Source organism: Haliaeetus albicilla, chromosome 13, assembly GCF_947461875.1.
Source record: "Haliaeetus albicilla chromosome 13, bHalAlb1.1, whole genome shotgun sequence".
In the NCBI taxonomy this organism is placed as follows: domain Eukaryota; kingdom Metazoa; phylum Chordata; class Aves; order Accipitriformes; family Accipitridae; genus Haliaeetus; species Haliaeetus albicilla.
This window is the reverse complement of record NC_091495.1, coordinates 18,445,032-18,465,852: the sequence shown is the minus strand read 5'-3', so window position 1 is coordinate 18,465,852 and position 20,821 is coordinate 18,445,032. Positions and strand designations below refer to the sequence as shown.

Here is a 20,821-nt window from a genome sequence, read left to right as displayed (position 1 = left end):
AAGCATGTGTTTTCCCACTGAAAATGGCAAAATCCTAGCCACTGCGCATTTGCAAGTACTTTCTCGGTCATATTCTTCAAACTGAAGAGAGTCTGCATTCAAGACTGAGGTTCATTACCGTGTCCGCAGAAATGCAGCATGCAATTCAAATGGCTTGTGACTCATGCAGTGCAGCTGTAAGTGCTGTGACGATAATAATTGTGTGGTGGTTCTCAGGGACGAAGGCTTCTGGCCTATGTGTGGAAGTACAGTACAGGTGACTCTTGAAGACTTTCTCTTTCTCTTACAGCTCATCAAAGGAAAGAAAAAGCTGCCTTTCCAGAATCTGAAGACACTGGAATACATTCTGCAATTTCCTGGACTTTATGCTACCTCTTGTAAGTGTTATGTTATTATTTCCAGTCCGTGGAAAACAGGACTGTGCTATAGATGATGACTGTGGGATTTCTGTTATCTTGGAGCAAATATAGGTTTTATGCTTTCCCTCCTATTAAGGTATTTTAGAAAATGAAACACAGGAAAAGCAAGATCTTTCTCATTTAGTGTTGAGGGCCTTTTTTTCTTGTACTTCAAGAACGTGGTTTAGAAAGGGATCTCCTACTGCCTCTGCCCAGGCAGCTTTCTCATATTCTAGACTGATACGCTGGTGAGATGAAGACCTAGAGCTGTTTTCCTCACAGGAGTCCAGAAAATACTGCAGGTTTATGGACAATGTTCCATCAGAAATCCTCATAAAATGGAAGCAGTTGTTTATCTCTTAAAAAAACAAAACAAAACAAAAAAGATTGTGAATCCCGCTGGCTTTCTACTCTTAATCCTAGTCTACAGCCTATGATCAGATCTCACATCTTCCTCCAGCCTCTCTCAGTTTTATGCGAGTGCACCTATCCACTTTTTTGGACTTTCTGGTCTTGTTTCATTTTAGTGAGTGGTCACAATATAGTTAAAGACTCAGGTTTAAGTCACCTGAATCAGCTTTACAACATCTAGCCTCGAGCAGGGGAGCCATGTAATCCCCACAATAGAGCTTTGTATCTGCTAACTGCAAACCTGAATGGCTTCTTGAGTGGGTCCAGCAGTTCGTGTTAAGCACCACATTGTTAGAGTTGCCTTGCCAAGCACCACGCTGTTATAGCTGCCTTGCTATCCATATCTGAGTTACTTAAATGCTAATTTGGATGTGCCTGCATCGCCTTCAGCATTGACACAGCTGCGCAACATAATATTCTGAAAGCGTGTAATGTAGTCCCTGCTACCTGGGACTTGGACCATGTAGTGCTCTTGTCTATGCACTTCCCACAGAAACCGAAGTGGGGGAAGGAATTCCTGTCCTATTCTGTAGGGAAAGAAGTGCCATCCCAGGGATTTACAGGCACTATGCAGTCCAGGTGTGAGTGCTTCAGGGATCAGGCACAAAGTACAGGGCAAGGCTTTCACCATGCAAGGAAAAAGCGCAGGTATTCCCACAACCCTGTTTATATTAGAGGCAGTGTCTTCCATCCAACACAGAGGTTTCTCAACAAACCTCTATTTTTTCCTAAACGCTGCTGCCATCCAGATGAAGTGAGGGTAGCTGGATGAGCAGTCTGTCCAATTCCTCCCAATTCTCAGCATTCTGGGTTGTTTGATCAATAGATGCTCTCAGGTTACCAGAAATAGGGATGTCTCATTTAGCACCTAAAAATTTTGCACACAGCAATGTTTTTCCTTGCTGAGAGCTGAATGGGCCTTCCAAGTATATCTGGGTGGCTAAATATTGATTTACAACCCTAGTTTTATTCCCATAAAGTTGGAGCTGGGGATAAGGTCTTTCTCAGGGTGGTGGGTTCTCTATTACAGACAAAGCTGGAAAAAATTAGACCCATTACGCAAAATCAGCCGTGAGCTATTTTCTGTCTGTATGAAGCAGTTAGATAAATGCTAAGTTTTGGTACTTGCTATACGTAAAGAACTTTTTTCTTCTTACCTCAGAAACTCACTTATAAAATTTGCAATTAATTTCTAATTAGGTTGTTCAAATTATTACTATAATCTACACAGAAATGACATAGCAAGACTTGAGGAGGCAGCTACAGCATTTTATACCATTGCACAGTAGTCTGTATACATCAGTCCACATGATCCATTAAAGTATTATTAAAATGAAAGAATAAATTCAATTTACATAATATTAAATATACCACATACAGGAACTGTGAAAATTGCTGGCATATACAGCTTATCTAACCTTGTAACTCAAATTACTTTTCTAATTTGTTGCCCCAATCCTGAAAGTGGACTTTTATAAGACTACATTTCTGCGGGGGGGAGGAACAAACCACAGTGCACAAACATTGACAAATCTCTCTATACCAGAGAGAGGAATTATCATGTTAAAAAGTCCGAATTGATAGAGCTATACTGGACCATTGCAACAGACAAATTACAGTCAATTCCCATTACTGCTCTGTCAGAGGTGTCAGAGTCACAGCCCGCAGCTGCGGCAGGTCATTTGATGTTATTTCCCTGCCTCTCGTGGCACGTGCAGGCTGCAGAGAGTGTCAGCTAGGCTGCTGGAAGGCAATTCTGCCTCTCTAGGCTACCAAGAGAGGACCCTGGCCTCGAAATACCTGAGAAGCTACTGTTTTATCTACCTGCGATGGCTGACAACCTGTTTGTGAGAGGGGTGAATTCCCCCACCCCATTAATTTCACTGGCGTGTTCGCTTTAATGCTTAGTAATGCCGCTGTAAGTGTTGGTGTAATTTCACTGCTAGTGTAATTGCAAGTTAACTTCGTGGCTGATCTCTTCAACAGATGGAAGGAGGGTGGGGGTGGTGATGAAACCCACAGGAAATGGGTGCTGCTGGAGGAAAATGCAGATGGAAAAAAGGAGACATAAGAACAGAGAAAGGGTAGAGAAAGAGATCGAGGAACCAGGAGGCATAAAAACATACGGCAGAGACAGGATGCTCTGAATGACCACTTCTTCTGCCTTTATAGAAAATTGAATGTAACTAAAAAGAGTATGAAGAATTGAATAAATTACAGAAACCCAATACTTCAGTGGACATACAGAGAAATAAGCGGTATGGTGGTCAGGTTCTCTGGGACCTGAAATCCTTGCATTCAAGTCCCTGCTCCTCAGCAGACCCTTAGGCCACAATTAAAGAGCCTACATTTTATTTACACTGTGGGCCTCACGTTTCCTACAGTCTCCGTGCTCCTGAGATGGCCAGTGGCAAACTCCAGGAACAGGACTCAGGCAGAACATGCTGCCTAAATACAGCCCTTCCATATACTTTTAATCAAATCTCTCAGGACCTGCTTCACAGAAATGTTTATATACCTCATCTCAGTTGATTCCTTGAGCCTTGGCACCTGAGTAACCCACACATGAACCTGGGTGTCATGATGTTTTGCCTCTCTGAGATACTGTGAGGATAAAGGAGAGGTGCCAAGGAAAGGACTTGGTAAATCAGGCCCAGCACCATGCACATGCAGGCATTTTGTTGCCAGGACCCAAGCCAACATCTCCACAGGAGATGATTTTGCTCCACACAGATACATCAGCACTCTGCTCCAGATTTGAGGGTATGACATACATGCACCCTGAGTGGTGCTATGCCACTTTTATCCCAAATCTGGAGCGGGTGATGAATTTTTTGGTCAAAAACTTGTCTGCAGTGATTCACGCCTCTGGGACTGTAAAGAAGTTGGGGACTGTAAAGAAGTTGGGAACGTCAGAGCAATCGTTAAAACTGAACCAAAGGGGGCACGGGGAGGAGTAAAACCGCCTGAAGCCATCTTGATGCCTCATCTATCTGCATCAAGCATAGCCTGACCATAGGTGGGGATCTGCAGAGGTATAAGGACATGTGCATAACAAAAACCTTGGCATTTATTGCTTTCTCTGAAAAGTATTTTATTCATCTAGGTATATATAACGCATTGAAAAAATGTTATCAGCGTTTGAAAAGACAATAGTTTAGATGTGCTTGATTTGTGGACTATAAATATGGTTAAGTGGAAAGGAGGCCTAAAAAACTAGTGTATCATGAAATAGTAACTGCAGATTTAAAGGCTGAACGCCAAATTTAAGTATATGGTGTTGTTTTCTGCATTCCCTATGGTCACAAAGTGAGGTAGAGAGGACGAGAGGCACTGGGCTTGATGAAGGGGTCTCTGATTATTTTAAGAAACCAGGCCTTGTTCTGTTGGGGTTTTTTCCCCTCATTTGTTCCTGAATTTGGTGGACACCAGATTAGCTCTGAAGAGAGCAGGCCTGAGAATTTCCAATATTCAGAGGGAAAAACTCACAGAACTTTTGTTAAGAGTTTGTTCATGCCAGTCCCCTCCCAAGCACATCCTATTTATATGGCCAAAAAGACTGCAGAGATGAGCGAAACCTCTTTAGTGTGTAAAGTGACAGCCATTGCTCTAGTTTGTGTAATAACAGTAATGAGTAAATAGGTATAAAATACTATTTAAGTACTGTATAAACATCAACTAAATAATTCTTGCAATAGATATGGAAGTAGTTAATTTTTATTGTAACATGACTGGTAATTTGTATCCAAACTTACATCAGAAAACTCGGGCTTGGGCCACCCTAAGTTTGGTAACATATTTATGGTCCCAAAATAAGCATCGTGGTTTTCAGAGATGACAGGTAGGCCTGCTTTCACTGAACTCAGCCAACACTGCAGCTATTTGTTGAATTATCTGTAGATTTTAAGCACACTATATGCTTTTGAAAATGTATTTGCAAGTTTGAAAATTTTGTCTGGAGTAATTTGCTCAAATGCGTCTTAAGAGAAAACCCTGGTAAGACTCCAGATTTTAGCTCAGAATTGCCGGCCATCTGTCCTTCTCAGGCACAAGACCAGGCCGTACGTGGTTTGTCACAAGGAAATCAGTTCTTTTAAACAATGCTACCAGCAATGAAGCATCTCCGGCTTGCAGAGCGAGGTGGGAATTTTTCTGGACTGTGCCTGATGCAGAGCGAGTTTCATTTAGTAACTCCGTGGGTGCGACTTTCCGGAGCACAGCGAGATAACGCTTGAAATGTTCTGGCAACGCGCTCTTGGGGATAAGTTTTCCAGGTGCACTTCGGTGAAGTCTCAGAGTAACACACCACGAGAGACTGCAGCCAACACCAGGCCGCAGCCCCACTTCGAGGCCTGCGGCCCGGGGTCTGCTCCACCCGGGCCTCCCCCCACCCCGCCTCAGCGGCAGAGCCTGCCACGGCCTGCACGGTTTGTCGGTGGAAGGAGGCCGCGTTGGCGGCGGCGGGCCCGCTCCGGCGCCCGCCCCACTCCCCCCGCCCGGGTCCTCTGCGGCGGCCGCCGCCGCTCCCGCTCCTCCGCGCGTGCCCGCAGCAGCAGCAGGGCGCTGGGGCCCTGCCCGCCCGGCACACCCTGCCGCAGCGCCTGCCACCCCCCCGCCGCTGCAGGCGCAGGGAGCGGGACAGGCCGGCGGCGGCAGCAGCAGCATCTCCCGGCCCGGGCCGGACCCCGCCGCACTGGGCCGCGCCGCGTCGCGTCGAGCCTCACGCACTGCGGGCAGGGGGAGGGGTAACCACTTTCCAGCCCAGACTGTGCATGTCCAAGTGACGCATTGCAGGTACGAATCCACCAATCAGCGCCCTCCTTCTGGAGTCTTTGCACTCCTCGGCATTTTTTCTAAAATCCTCTTCCGCCCAGAAAAATAATCCCCCCAGACTATTCCTCCGGCACCGCCACCACCACCCCCCCCCCGTACCGTTTCACAAGCGCACCCCACCTCTTTCCCGCACCTCGCCCCTTCCTGCGCCCGGGCTTGGGGGCTGAGGGGCAAAAAGGGCACGCTCTCGGGGTGCGGGGGGGGGGGGGCCTGCCGAGAAGAGCGGGAGGAGCCGGCACTTCTTTCGCAGCTCCATTCCCCGCCGGGGAAAGGGGAGGGGGGAGGGAGCGGCGCGGAGCGATCCTGGAGGGCTGTGAAGAGGTTTATGAGGCACTGCTGGCGACGAGGCAGAGCTCAGTGTGAGGCGAGCTGCAGAGCGGGGCGGTTGGTCGTGTGCTCCTTGCAGCCGTTAGCTTCCACCACACCCCATAACCAGGCCGAGCCACCATGGTGAGTCCCTGGGGATGGGGTAGTGACAGAGCTTTGCGGGTGCTAGTCTGGTGCCTAGTGTGTGTGTGGGGGGCGGGGATGCCTGTGGCTGGGTGCGAGGAGGTAGGAGAGGGGCAGGTGGTTTGGCTGGTGCGGGGTGAGGTCGTCTGCAGAAGGGTAGGGGTGAAGGTGTCCTTTGCTGTGGCCGGTGGGCTCAGCCCGGCAGCGGGGGCGGGCTGGGGCGGAGGGTCCTGCTCGGAGGTGCTGTGTGCGTAGGAGGAAGTGGTGGTGGACGAATCCCGCCCGGGTCCTTTTCCCGCCCTGGGGCGTTGGTGTGGATTCAAAATTCAAACTGCCACTCCGTTCGAGCGCCATGACGCTTTGTTGGGGCGTGTGTCGGGGAGGGGGGGCAAGGGGTGGGGAGCGGCAGATAACGGTCCCTCCTGGGAGGAGACCCGCCTTGGGGGGTGCCGGGAGGGGGCAAGTAGCCTACCATGATGGTACCAGCTCCGCTTTCTTATCGCTTCCTAACCTCCCCCCCCCCCCTTCCCCCCTTCCCGGCAAGCCGGCGTGTGCGGCTGAATGGGGCTGGGGAGCCAGCGGCGCGGCAACGGCTGCTGCGAGAGCTTAAGATGTCTGGCTCGCTAGCGAGGTGTGTTGCGCCTGGTAATAATGCAATGCGGAGCCCTGCAGCTTCTGAGCAGCATGATGATGAGGGGCACGCTGCCTCACTGCACCATCTCCCTCCTTGCTAGACCTCTTGTCAGCTCACGCTGGAGCCGCTCTCCTCTGCCGATTTCATGATAACGCCTTGCTGTCGGTGGCTGTCTTGAACAAGGGATTTTTTTTTTTAGCAGTTTTGGCTTTCCGTTTTGGTCATTGCGGTGGACAGTCCTGCATTTTCTTGAGCAAGCACAATTTATTTTTCCTAGCAATACGTTTGTTTAGGATTTTAATCAACTGTTGAAATAGAACACACTTTGTGGAATTGGAGAATTGTTTCGAATTCGGTCTAAAGCATATGCGTTTGGGCTTTTTAATTAAAACAAGTGGATACTGAAGCACATACAAAGATGAACAATTCTGTTGCAAAAGCAGCACCAATGACCACTTAGTACTATCTCTGCATTAAGAGAAGATGCAGTATAGTGGAATTACCTTTTCATTCATTACATGCTTTTAAGGAATCAGATCATCATCCACTCACCATGTCTAATGTGAACGCTGGGTACTTAAAATTAAGGGTTTTTTCTGAAGTGCTTTCTCTGGGCAAAGAAATTAGGTGAACAGAAGGCTGAATTTGTTCTTTTGCTTGAATTGTGAACCTGTACAGCAAATCATCTCTAAAGGAAAAAAAGCAGTGAATCTAGCCGCAAAAGGCTTACTGCTTTTAGTCATCGCCTGTACAGACCAAAAATGGAGTATCTTCAAGCAAGGTCTATATAAAAATGGGTGTGTCCAGGAGGCACAGTGACATTCTGAATGTGGTTATAGTTCATCCTGACAGACCAGACTGGCTAAACCTGTGAATATATGTTGTCCAGAACTGCACACGCTAGATAAAGCAGAATGCTTTGCTCCCAAAATAAGCTGACCTACTATAAGTGTAGTTTTAGCCCTTGTATGCTAGTCTGTGTAGTACTTGTTCTTTGGTTAATCTTGCCAGAACAACACTGTCCATTCAGATCTAACACCTGTAAAGTATACCCAAATGCCAAGTTTTGGAGGGGAACAGTGTCATCTGTTCTGTGATTTGCTGATAGCTCTCTATTGGGCAGCATTAGTCAGCTCTGTTGAGGATCTTCCAAACTGATTACTGCATAGCAGCTATGACTGTAATGAAACACTACCTCTAGAGGCTGCTTGTGCCACTGAAAGTGCTGCGCGCACACACAAGAGCTCCCCTTCTTTCCTAGGAGGCTTAGATTATTTGTCAGCCCTTCAACATAATCTGGGGCTGGGAGGATGCAAGCTATTGCAGTGAAAATGAAAGTGCTGCAACATGGATCGGAGAATGCTGTGTCAAAGCTATGATGGGTTCCCTGACTTTATCAAAGGAGGTTTTCAGGTGGATCTTGGCTGTAGTAAGGGGCATATCAAAACTTCCGTATAGGCATGTTACAGTTGCAATTTAACTGTGTGTTTCTGAAGTTGGGTTGCATTACTGAAGGTGTGCATACTGTCACATGTATGGTGCCATGACTATTTAGCTTAAATTGAGGACAAAGAACTCCAGAAGGCCCCTCTAGGAAGACCACAGTGTCCTGTGACACGCATGCATGGATCTGGGCTGATAGCCCACCACCTGAGTGGCATGGGAGGGAGTGATCTGGCAGACTTGCTGGCTCCGCCTTTTACTGCTGTTGCGCAGCAGTCCCCGCAGAGCCTAGCACTGTGGAGTACAGATGGTGTTTGTTCAACCTTGCCCCACCTCCTAGCTTATCTTTCAACTGCCCTATACCTGTGGTTTCTAATAAGCTTCGTGCTCTTCTCAAACACTGTACCTCCTACAGGTACTGACAAAGCTTATCTAAATTTATGGTTAGCAGCTATAGGACGTTTTAAGTTGCTGGAAGAGTTAGAGTTTGGGAACACGTAACAGCTTAAACACTGCTTAATGTCATGTTTTTATATAAAACAGTATGTGACTCAACTTGCTAACCCATAAGTATTGACCTAAATAAACTAGGTTCTTGCTACTTAAATCTGATCTACAGCTTTCTTTGGATATCCTACAGAAATGTAGCACATCATTATCTTCACTTGAGCAATAAAAATGTAAATGGCATGCGAAGGTGTGAGTGAGTCTGTGTTAATGATACACTCCAGACAAGTGAAAATCTGTTAGGCTTCTGTTAAGTGACCATCAGAATGCTTCCATCTCAAAGCCTAATGTTGAATTGGTGATGTTCTCAGCAGTGTTGCTGCCACCCTAGACTATCTCAATTTTTTTTAAAAACAAAAAGTTGAACCTGCATGGGAATACTTCCTGCAGCTGTGGAAATTGGAACAAGTGGAGTCTATAGCTGTAAATACCCATTGGCTGCTCTTTTAAAAGCTGCTCATGGTGTGGTCTTTATTCTTAGAGTAGGTGAGCCACAGGCAGTCTGAGAAAGCACTGATTGTGGCCTTTATCTTGGGCTGTTGCTGTATTGTATGCATATGTAAGTGGTTTAGCTCTTGTATGGTTGCTTGAGCAGCTAGCTTCACTTTTCTTACAGGAAGAATAACCAGAAGCTGGAAACTTCTAAGTTTGCATGCAATATAGAAAAGTAATTCAAATTGAAATCAATAAAAATTGACAGGTGATGTATATACCTTTTTCTAAGTATTTCAATTGTAGATGGCTAATGTATAAAGACACCTTTGTGGGCACAGCTAATGACCGAAAATATTTCTGTCAATATTGCAGTAATTATAAAAAGGTTGTTGCTGAATAGGAACAAAACTTTAAAAAGGGGTGTTTTTGACCTTGGGCAGTGAGTGTATATCTTCTGTATTTTAAAGCTGGGGGCGGTTGACTCTTTGGTGGAGTACGATGGGGTAAAGAGCTCAAGGAGCTTCCTTGGAGGAAATGTATGGCCTTATTACTACAACTCAACTGAAGTTATCCAGAACTTGTTTGAAGAATCAGCTGACTTGAAAACCTAGGGAAAGTACTTCTGCAGTCCTCAAATGCCTTTGTGCTCTTTCAAGAGTGAAGTCCATTTTGAGTTTGGCTTCGGAAGAGTGAGGAGGGGGGTTTATTGCTGTCAAATCCAGTTCATTCAAAACTGTTCAGTGATAGAGCAAAATGAGGTATAAGCTGGGACTTAATTAACTGATAAAGAAATTATGTCTTACACCACTGAAACTTCTCTCTAGTGGCCCTGTAAACTACATTATGCTACCTGAGTCTGTAGACAGCAGTCTGAAAAAAGTCTAGACAGCCACATGACAAATGCCTTGAAATTACCAGTTTGGGCCGAAGCTGCTAGTACTGATTGTATGGACTCTGGTTTTTATGGCCAGGTCTTGGACATGAAGCTTCATGTTAATCAAAGTATTATTTAATTCTAGAGAAGAGTATATTTTTCTAAGTATAGCATTGTAACTTAACAAAAGAGACTAGTTTGACTTAAATTTGGGATTTGGGAGTTACTGCTGCATTACTTAGACCTAAAGTGTTTAGTGTTAAAGCTGAGGCTAGTTTACCAAAATGTTACTACCAGTAGTCTGCTGTGTTAACAAGTTTTTAAAACCAGTCTAGAGGGACCTACCTGTGTGCCTTGACTTTGCTAGTGTTGCTTGGGTAATGGATTGATACACATGGTAATCCATTATTTGCGTGTACCAGATATTGCAGGGTCAGGAAATGAGGACAGGCTGCCAATTCTTACCTAGCAAGCAATCCTGATGACTTTTGAGCTGTGTTAGTTAGAACTATTTCAGAATGCTACAGAAGTCCTAAAGAGCAGCTTTCATATTCAGAGGCCTCTACAAGTACGTGTCTTGTTTTGCCTTAAACTTTTGCTACAACTATAATGATATTCTCTTTTTATTGCAGGCTGATCAACTGACAGAAGAGCAGATTGCAGGTGAGGTTTTTACATGCTGTATTGCGACTCCTACTTGACCTGGCACATCTCTTAATTCAGTGACAGTCTGTGTTACACAAGTTATTTAGCTTTCTTGGATATTGAAGAATATTGTGGAATGTTTCAATTTGTCACCCAAGTTTTAAAGGCTTATCTACTATAAAAGCACCATGGATACAATGAATCTGAAGTTCTGTCCTCTAGAATAGTTAGGTAATCCTCACAGCTTTACTAGCTAGTAGAGTTGGGACTCTGGTGTTGTGGTTTTTTTCCCTCCCATGACTACAGAATTGTCCCAAGTGCAAACTGAAAAGCTTGGGGGGTGGGTCTCTGGTGAAGACTTGGAATCTAGAGTGTTCTTATAACAGAAGGCAAAACCAATTTACTTTGTGGTTTCCTGTCAGTGGAGGTGTTACAGAGTGGCTGTTCTTGATGACAGCAGAGACTGGCTTTGTGATAACAACTCTTGATAGTCCATGTTTGGAACTGTATTGTGTACTTGGACACAAGTGTTCTGTGCACTTGGTCTGGTGCTTGCTCTGAAATGGTTAAATAAATATGCATCTCTTGCATCTTAGTATTGGCCTGCTAACAATGGTTTCTATGCACTGACAACTGTCTACTGGTGGCTAAAACTTCTGGTTATCATGTCTCCTACTCATGCAGGCTGCACAAACTAGTGTCCATCACTGTTCTCTGAAGACTGATTTCAACTTCAATAATTGATGTGACTTAAAGCTGGTAATGCAGAATTCAGCCTTGCCATGGACATTAAAAAACTTAAGGGTTTTTGATCTGACAAGTGTGTATAGTATTAATACTAGAAAGTCTCACTGCGCATAACTCTGGCAAAATGATTTTAGAGGGTGTTAGAATTCTGCTAATCTGATAGTATCAGGTCAAGCATACAAATAACAGCCTCTGAGAGGTATTGCTATTTAACTACAGTGTAGTTCTTGAAGACGCTGTATTAAACAGAAGTGTCATGATGAGCTAGTTTTGGTTTTACCATAATCAAAAAAAGTGAAAAATCTGAAGTGTAAGAACATTTTTCTGTAGCTTTTAGACTTCAGAAGCTTGCTTTAACTCATAGGAGACTAATTATGGTTTTGTGGAAAGTCCTTAGTCTATTTACTTGTTGCCATGGTACTGTCTTAATGAGTAAGCACAAGCCAAATCTAGTTCAACTGGAGATTTTTTCAGGAAGTGGCCTACATATCTTAAGGGTTTTGTGATCAGTGTAGTTGGAGCAGGCTTTACCAATTGTCACTGCTGTCTTTTCAATAATGGTTCATTGTTCTAGTTCTTAACTGTAGAAGCTTTATTTGTTGATGTAGCTGATTATGGAATATAAACAGGAAGCTTATTAATGCTATCTCAGCATTAGTGCAAATGTTAGCTATTCAGTAATGATAGTATAGTTCTCAGAGCCAAAAGTGAGTGTTAATAAGCTTGTCATACTGGAATAGGGGGTTTTAATCTGTATGGAAAGAATAAAAGTATAAATTAGTGTCCAGTGTAAAATGGCCTGCCACTTTCAGTGCAGCTGTGGTATTTCATGAAGCAAATGTGTTTGCAAGTAAACTGTAAACCTCTGATGTGAAGACAAAAGCCCACTGCTGGTCTGTTAGGGAACCATCCCTAGTACTGCTTAGGAGGGATTGCAGCTGACTAAGCAGGCTGCTTAGTTTTCCTGTTGAAGGCTGTAGTCTTGCATGGGAAAACTGTCACAGGTACAGTTTGTATGTTTTATTGAGACTGTGGTTTTAAAGGCTTGAGCCTGGTACCATTCCATTTCAGCTTATATGAAGATACCTAGCTTTTGATTTGAAGGCGGGCTTAAGAAAATTGTACTACAGGGTAGAGACAACATTCCCTTTCTTAAATAGAAGGCCAAAGTAGTTAAAGCAGCCACTTCTCCTGGGCTTGAAATAAATCTTCCACCTCTGCTGTCAAGCACCAGAATACAGTTGTCAAAGATTCCAGATGTTCTTATTTTCTATGGAGCTCATTGGTCATATAGGACTGAAGCTTCTTGTTATTATAGGTGGGGGTGAAAGACTTCCCAGGTTTTGTTGATATGAAAGACTTGGTTTTGAAAGCTGCATAGGTACAGAATGCGAATGCTAGTTGCAGCTTCATTCAGTCAGAATTGAAGTTGCTGAGTCAAATGGGTATCCCTTTGGTTAAGTGTTGTATTAAAAAAGATATGTAGGTCAGGACCATTTGATGTGGGTGGTCAGGGAAAATTCTAAAGATGCTTTTGTCCCAAAGCACCTGGTCTTGTGAGCTATACTTCCTACCACTAGATCTCAAAAGAGTTGTAAATGAGCTCTCTGAACAAGAAGGCCTATGGTGTTTGTTATGCCTTCTTCCTGTAGTGTGCTGTGGTTCTCTGTTGGGAATCTGACCACAAGAGTTATTTAGAATTTATTTTATAGTAGAAGTAGTCATGTTTAAATGTTGAGCTCCTGGTAGCTGAAGAGAACAATTGACATTCTCCTATAAAAGTTCCAGACATAGCTGGCTGAACAGTGTGAGAGTGGGAATGGTGGTTCTGGTTCATTGAACATATTAGGTCACTGAAGACTGCCACTTCATCTGGAAAGGTGATGTGGTGCTGAGATGCCTCAAAAGCTATTGTTAGATGGAACATTTTGAGCTAGGGTGTCAGAGTTCACATTCTGTTGGACTAGCCTTTGTTTCATAGGGCCTGGAAGTAGTCTTTTCTCTTGATGCAGTGTGCTTTTCAGAGGGAAGGAAAGGCTGAAATATCATAGGCTGGCCTGAAGATGAGTGGTTCTGCCAGCACTCCTCAGTTTTCTGACAGCTTAGCCTTATCTAGGATACAAGAGAATTATCATTTTAAGTTTGATGTGGAGGAGTGTTGAACAGAGGGAGGATTTGTTTTACATGCTACATGGAGTCATAAGGTGCTTTAAGTGTGGGAGGTGTGTTTTATAATCTTGCATTGCAGGAAGCCACAACTGAGTTGCTCACTAAACTTAAGTATTTCATAGCTGCCCTTCACTGGCCATTGGTGCAAATCCTCCCAAACTCTGCTAGGTTGTTCTTGTTCTAGTCTAAACTGTATCTGCATAGGTTGTTGTTCCTTTGTTCTAATTACTGGAGGTGGTTCCTAGAAGTGGTTAAAGAGGTATTTTAATTGTATTCCTAACTTGATTCAGCATTTCAAACAGGAATATGCTGCTGATCTTTGACTTGCTTTACTTTCTTTATGGTTGTGATTGATAGCTGGTTGTTTCTTAGCCTACAGCATCTTTGAGTAAAAGAGAGTTGTCCTTTGAGTGGTTCATGTCAAGTGTTCAGAATATACCACTAAATGGCCAGTGTTGTAGAAAGCAAGTCTTTGAATTTTGTGTAAAAATTAAGTATTACTTTTTCTAAGCAGGGTCACTGCAGTACTGTGAAGTCTGCTTCATGTTTGGGTTTGTGACAGTTGACCTTCAAGCTAAGGATGAAGTGGTTAACAGCTAAATGTTTTGATTAACAGTTGACTACCTCACTTGAAGAAGACTCAGTGTTCCCCTTTTGAGGTCCTTCCATGATAGACTATGAACTTCTCTACTAGGCTTGACCCAAAAGCCTTTTCTGGCCTATCTGCTTTTTCATTACACAGTACTGGCTTGAAACTGTTTTGTCTGGTCCTGTGGTAGCCTTGCTCTGATTCTCATGTGCTAAACAGTGGGAGTTGGCTTTTGGGACACTTCAGACTGTTAGATGTAGGTAGAAGAGTGTTTTTTTTCCTGGATGGGAATCAGCTGTGGCTCTGGTATTATAGCTGCATTCATGAACTATAAAAAGCCTATTTTTGTAGCTGCATTTTTAATGCTTGCCAGATTGTACTCACCTCGAGTGTTTCAGAGTATGAAATGGATCAAGTAAGCCTTTATACAGTTTGTGTGAAAACAACTTTTACTTTGACTAATTGTGGCCTGGGAAACCCACCATCTGGAAAGCTGGCTGCTTGGAAATGTTGAAAAATTAATTCTTGGAAGTATTTCTGATGCAGGAATACCCTTGAGCTAATGAGTTCTCCAAAGTCATAATCTTGGGTGCCTTAAGCTGTAAAAGGATCTGAACCATGCAGGGGAATAGATAAGTTTTCCATGTTTAACTGTAATTTGTGTATGAGCTACTATAGTCCAGTGAGCTAGTTTAAGGTCTGTGGCCAAAGACAAACAGATGGCATGGATTAAAACCAACTCCATTTTTGGGCTGGACAATTAAACATGTTATGCTTGTATTAATATTGCTGGCTACAGTACAGCCATTGTAGGGGGTTAAGAGGTAGCATTGAAACACAGTTACAATTACAGTTACAGTTAGTCTTAAAACTGTTTTTGACTAGTTCTATGAAGCCTGTTTCAGGATACAGTAGGGCTGAAGCAATTTTCTAAGCAGCTTTTCAGAAATTAAGATTCCAGTGACTTTCTTCCTTGAACAACTCACTGGAGTTGTGTATATACATAGACTGAAGAACTGCAGAAGTCCAATGGGAGAGGGCTGGGAGAAGTTCCTTTCTAGCTAGGTATGGCCAAATATTAAGACCTATGGTGCTAGGTACTGCACCTTTATGTAGCATATACTGTTCAGACTTAATGTCTAGTGGAAGTGAGTTTTAATGAGAAACTATTTCATAGAATCATAGAATGGTTTGAGTTGGAAGGGACCTCAGCAGGGACACCTTCCACTTAGACCACATTGCTCAAAAGCCCCATCCAGCTTGGCCTTGAACACTTACAGGGATGGGGCATCTACAACTTCTCTGGGCAACCTGTTCCAGTGCCTCACAACCCTCACAGTGAAGAACTTCTTGCATCTAATCTAAATCCACCCTCTTTCAGTTTAAAACCATTACTCCTTGTCCTATTTTTAAGTTTGGTCTGATTATACCTTTTACCATTGACTTGTCTCCTCTTAGTAACAGAAATGCTATTAAGTTGTAGCATTTATATTTTAAGTACCATTTTTTTGGCTTTTTCAAAGTAATTTCATATTATTTTTTCATGAGATAAACAGTTCCTACCAAGGATGTGGATCATTCTAGTTGCAGACAGCTATTCCTTTCAGCTCTGTATTAGGGATCTTTGTTCAAGATGGATAGTAACAAACATCTGAGTACTTCTAAAATGGAAGACCTTCTATCCTGTTTAGGTCAAAATGTGGTTGATTGGTAGACTGGTGGGTTGTTTTCCAGATGCTGGTGCTTCCATATTGGCATTACAATTATAGTAACCTGAGCAGTATACCGAAATTGTCTTAAGAGAATGAAATAAAGTTTTGTAATTTACAATGATAAGCAGCAATGGATTCTTATATGATTAAGTAAACTTAATATTTCAAAGCTGAAGGAATTAACTTGTTTTTTGTTGTTGTACAGAATTCAAAGAAGCTTTTTCACTATTTGACAAGGATGGTGATGGTACTATAACTACAAAGGAGTTGGGGACAGTGATGAGATCGCTTGGTCAAAACCCCACAGAAGCAGAGCTGCAGGATATGATCAATGAAGTAGATGCTGATGGTAGGATTTTACTAATAAGTAATTTAATAAAGTGCCTAAAATGTGTGTTTTTCTAACAAAGTAACTATTTTGCAGGCAATGGCACAATTGACTTTCCAGAGTTTCTGACAATGATGGCAAGAAAAATGAAAGATACAGATAGTGAAGAAGAAATCAGAGAAGCGTTCCGTGTGTTTGACAAGGTACTAAAATGTTTACCTTAAATATTTGTTATGAAAACTCAGTCTGACTTCTAATTAGCTTCCTCACTGACTTGAGGGGTATCTGCAGTCCTGTCATCTAGAACCTCTAGGTTAACTAGTTACTGTAAAGTTCAGTCTACTGTGGCAGTATACCTGAAAGTCAACTGAGTCATCATGATAGTAGTGGGTGATACTACTAATCAGCTACCACTTACTATGATACTAAAATACTTGTACAAGGCTGGCAGGGAGATTGCTTAAATATTTAAAATGGTAATCTTTAAACCTTTCACTTACTCTTTACTAAGTAAATTGCTAAATGAGTCTAAAGTTAATCAGCTTCTTAAGCAACATGCACTTTTAAACAGGAAACATGGTAAGTACTTTGGGGTGTGGGGAGGAAAAAGCTGGTCCAGAGTTTGTATACACTAGTACTTTGATACCCAGTGTCCCGGCTAGGATGGAATATGTTAAGAGTGGTCTCTGAAGGCCTTGTGGCATTGTGCTGGACTCCCATGAAACAGGTGAATGAGAAGTAGTTTCTGTTCAGGAAAGACACTTGAACCAGGCAGTCATGTGATTGAATAGGCATCTGTCACCTAAAAAGGTTGCAAAAGGTGCTCATTGCTTTGTCAGTGATTAAAAAAAAGTCTTGGGATAGGACAGCCAAAGTAGATGGTATTGGATAAGTTGTTTTTAAAATGTCTTTTTGAGACTAAGATCCTGGACAGTACTGAAGATATGCTTATAGCTCTCATTTGCCTTGTGCAAATGTTAGTGGTTATAGCTATGATATCTTCTTAATGTTCAACTTGATCTGCAATATTCTTGAGTTACAGTTAAGTCACTAGGCCTTAGGCAAGTCTATTCCAGTCTTCCTTTTTTCCCTTCCCAGGATGGTAATGGTTACATTAGTGCTGCAGAACTCCGTCATGTGATGACAAATCTTGGGGAGAAGCTAACAGATGAAGAAGTTGATGAAATGATTAGGGAAGCAGACATTGATGGTGATGGTCAAGTAAACTATGAAGGTAAGGAGTTGTTAACCAATTGTTTTTTGGGTAGCACTTTTTATGCTGGTGACTGTGTAGATGCTGATAGCTGCACCAAGTTTAAACAGGGCAATGTTCAGATGAGATCTTCTCAACAGTTAGTGTTCCTTTAAGCTAATGTCTTTTAGTATGTACATTGTGTATGTATAAATAGGTTTAAGTGGGTTATTGCTACCTTTGTGCCAAAGGCAAAAAATTACTATTCAACTCTGCAGTGTAAGAAATAGCCTTCTAAATCTAGTGATGTCTAATGACCATTAGAATGAGGAAGCTAGCATAGATGTTCACATATTGTTCATACTGTTCTGTTCACTAATGAATGTTGATCTGACTGTAGCAAGTCACTCATTTCTCATTAATGCTTTTAAAATTACTAATTAAAGGGGGAAAGCCACTAAAATATGCAGAAATCTCAAGACCTTTACAAGACCTCTTAATGTCCTATAAATCAGCTGCAGCAATAGCTTATTTCTATTTCCTCCTTTCTTTCTGCCAATGAAACTTAAATGAAGTCATGCAAGCAGGAGCAGTTGTGTTAGACAATTGCTTGCAGCTCAATCACTAAGCTTGTTTTCATTTTAACTTTCTGAACATTTTATAGAAAAGAGCTAGGGTATTTTCAGATAATACCCTCACTGTTTCTGAGGTGTAGGTGTGGCTTCCCTTTTTTGGTTGTGGCTGTGGGATGAGCACTCATCTGCAAGTGAAAAGGTGTTTTTCATGAACAAGGCTGCTGCTCCATAACTGTACTTACAAATAGACTGTTTAGAGGCTGGCACTTGAGAGCGTAGGCACCCCTCATTTCCAGTTGCTCTTTTGAGACTTAAGCAACCAGTTAACTCCTCTTAGGTTCCTGGTTTCTTTTTGTTATTGTATCTGAAACTATGGTTCAGCAAGATAAGTGAAGTATCCTGTTTTGTGGGATCTAAATTCCAATGTGCTGTGAATAAGCAATGATTCAGTTGCTTAAAGCTGGTCAGGCAAAATAGTAAGACTTGAGCTATTCTGCTTTGAAAACGATTCAAACCAACACAATGTCTTGCACACCTACTTAACTGATCATCACCTCAGCACAATTTCTACTGATCTCTTAGTCATTCTTGGATATCTTGTCCCTATCTAAGTCAGTGGGCATGAGGACCCTGTAATGTCTTATTTTGGAAGTAAGGCTGTTCCCCAATTCATGGAGGGACCAACTTTTTTGATAAAAGTAGAGGCCTTTTGCCATTAAAAGTAAGAGGTTTTTAGGTATGATTAGAGAAGGGGACTGTCTTGAAGATGGTTTTTTGAATGTAACTGAAAACAGTTTTGAAACAGTGTTCAGCACTAGTAAGGCAGGTCACTTCTCAGATCTTGCAGTTCACATTTTTCTCTGAATAACTCTTGCACAACTCTTTCCTTTTACAGAGTTTGTACAAATGATGACAGCGAAGTGAAGACGTTGTACAGAATGTGTTAAATTTCTTGTACAAAATTGTTTATTTGCCTTTTCTCTGTTTGTAACTTATCTGTAAAAGGTTTTTCCCTTACTGTCAAAAGAATATGCATGTATAGTAATTAGAAGGCCATTCCTCCATGTTTTTCTCCTTTATCTTACTGTCATTGTTCTGATTTTTGGAAAATTGATCTAAGTAACAAATGTTGCATGTGGCTTACTCTGGATATTTAAGCCCTTCTGCACATCTAAAGTTAGATGGAGTTGCTTAACTGAGGGAACATCTGGGTTGTCTGTTTTTAAAAAAAAAAGTAGCTTTCTTTAGGAGACTTGGGTATGACTAGTGTAATGAGTTACGATAAGTATGCTAGGGTTTACCATGCATTAGCAATTCCTTAAAGTGACATGCTGGCTCTAGTTCTCCAGTACATAAAGGAGTTTATTCAGCTTTCTGTGATGGAGGAGGAGAAGGACTTTTGCAGCTAACTGCAGGATAAAACCATGTGAATGGTATATATACATGTGGCTAATGCACTGTAAAAATCATTCTCCTAGCTTACTTCACAGTAACTTGTTTGTGGCCATACCTGTAACATGTTGTTGAAATGTGGAGTCTTAACATTGTGGACGATTGACAGTCAACAATATGAAACTTAAGTTGCACTAATGCAAAACGGGTGATTTATCCAGGTACTCGTACACAAGTTTTTTTTGTACTGCTGGTCCTGTACCAGAAAACATTTTCTCCTCTTGTTACTATGCTTTTTAAACTTTGTTTAGCCACTTATTTTCAAAAAAAATCTGCTTATGGCACGATTTGCCTCAAATCCATTCCAAGTTGTATATTTGTTTTCCAATAAAAAAATTACAATTTACCCATACTGTTTCAATGTATCCTTGAATTATTTACAGGAATTGTTCAATACAGTTGCTGCTCTATGTGTTTCAGTATGTAGCAGTTTGGTTTGCTTATGCAATGGATTGGCTGTCTTAAAATAGCTTGGAAGGTGAAAACTTAGTCCTTAAACTCTGGCCCTTAATAGTATTGTTGACTTGAAGAAGCTTTCTTACTAGTAGTTTAAAAATGTATTTTACAGTCTTGTGTGGAGCTTGGTGCTTCAATAAACTTACCGTAGTGACTGGCTATGCCCACTATCTGTAGACATTGTGAACTGGATGTTGACCTAGTTCAATAGTTGACCTAAAATTAAAATTCCTTGTTCAGACAACTAAACCTGTTTGCTTTCTTTTAATTATTTTGGAGTTTATTCCCTATCAGCTGCTACATCGGGGTAACTTAGTCTCACACTTGGACTTTTCTGAAGCTGCCATGTCTGAGTTGCTATTCAGGATGCAGTCAGCTCAAAGTACAGAAGGAAAACATTCTCTTAATGATCTGCTAATGAGCATGATTGTGCTTTTAGCACTAGTTTTCATCAAAGTTTAAATTATGTTTTTTCTTAAAGCAGAAAACAAACCTGGTTTTGACCAAGGACAAATCTTAAGACCTCAAAAGGATGCCAGAGGCTGTTCATGCCCCTTGCCTTGGTACTCTCCTGGCAAGAACTGACTGATCTTACATGTGTTGTATGGTTATCTTGTTTGGGGATTCTGGTTGCCTTTAAGCAAAGCATTGGCCCCTGCATCTGGTTACCCTCACTGGTTCAGGCAGAGCAGTTACCTAATGTTTTAAAACTGTTCTAATCATCTTTGAGGTACTTATTTTACATTTTCACTGTAATTATTAGGACAGCTGATCAACCTGATTTTGGGAACACTTGATCAAATGTTTATGGTCACTGATCTTAAAGCCCTGCTCCCTAAGGACTATAAGCAGTTCTGTTGGTTTTCCAAAGGAGGCTTGTCAAAAGTATTTAAATTGCCAGCATCAGAATTCCTTAAACTGTTGCTTGTGCACTGGCAATCTGATTCAGGAAGCTTATGCAGTCTAAATAC

At 42.2% G+C, this 20,821-nt stretch overlaps 1 protein-coding gene across 1 annotated transcript; it reads left to right on the top strand.

Moving 5' to 3' along the window:
- Positions 1–5,888: 5,888 nt before the first annotated feature.
- On the top strand, positions 5,889–20,099 carry CALM2 (calmodulin 2). The gene is made up of 6 exons (XM_069800331.1): positions 5,889–6,092; positions 10,618–10,648; positions 16,053–16,196; positions 16,272–16,378; positions 17,274–17,409; positions 18,838–20,099. Exons 1-6 carry the CDS (start codon positions 6,090–6,092, stop codon positions 18,864–18,866), a joined length of 450 nt encoding a protein of 149 aa, XP_069656432.1. The 5' UTR covers positions 5,889–6,089; the 3' UTR covers positions 18,867–20,099.
- The last annotated feature ends 722 nt before the right edge of the window (positions 20,100–20,821 follow it).

Bases quoted from the DNA above. Each gene is read 5' to 3' on its own strand.
- CALM2 (XM_069800331.1), top strand. The intron at 16,197-16,271 runs GTAGGATTTTAC...ACTATTTTGCAG, and splicing joins CAATGAAGTAGATGCTGATG to GCAATGGCACAATTGACTTT. The intron at 17,410-18,837 runs GTAAGGAGTTGT...TTCCTTTTACAG, and splicing joins TGGTCAAGTAAACTATGAAG to AGTTTGTACAAATGATGACA.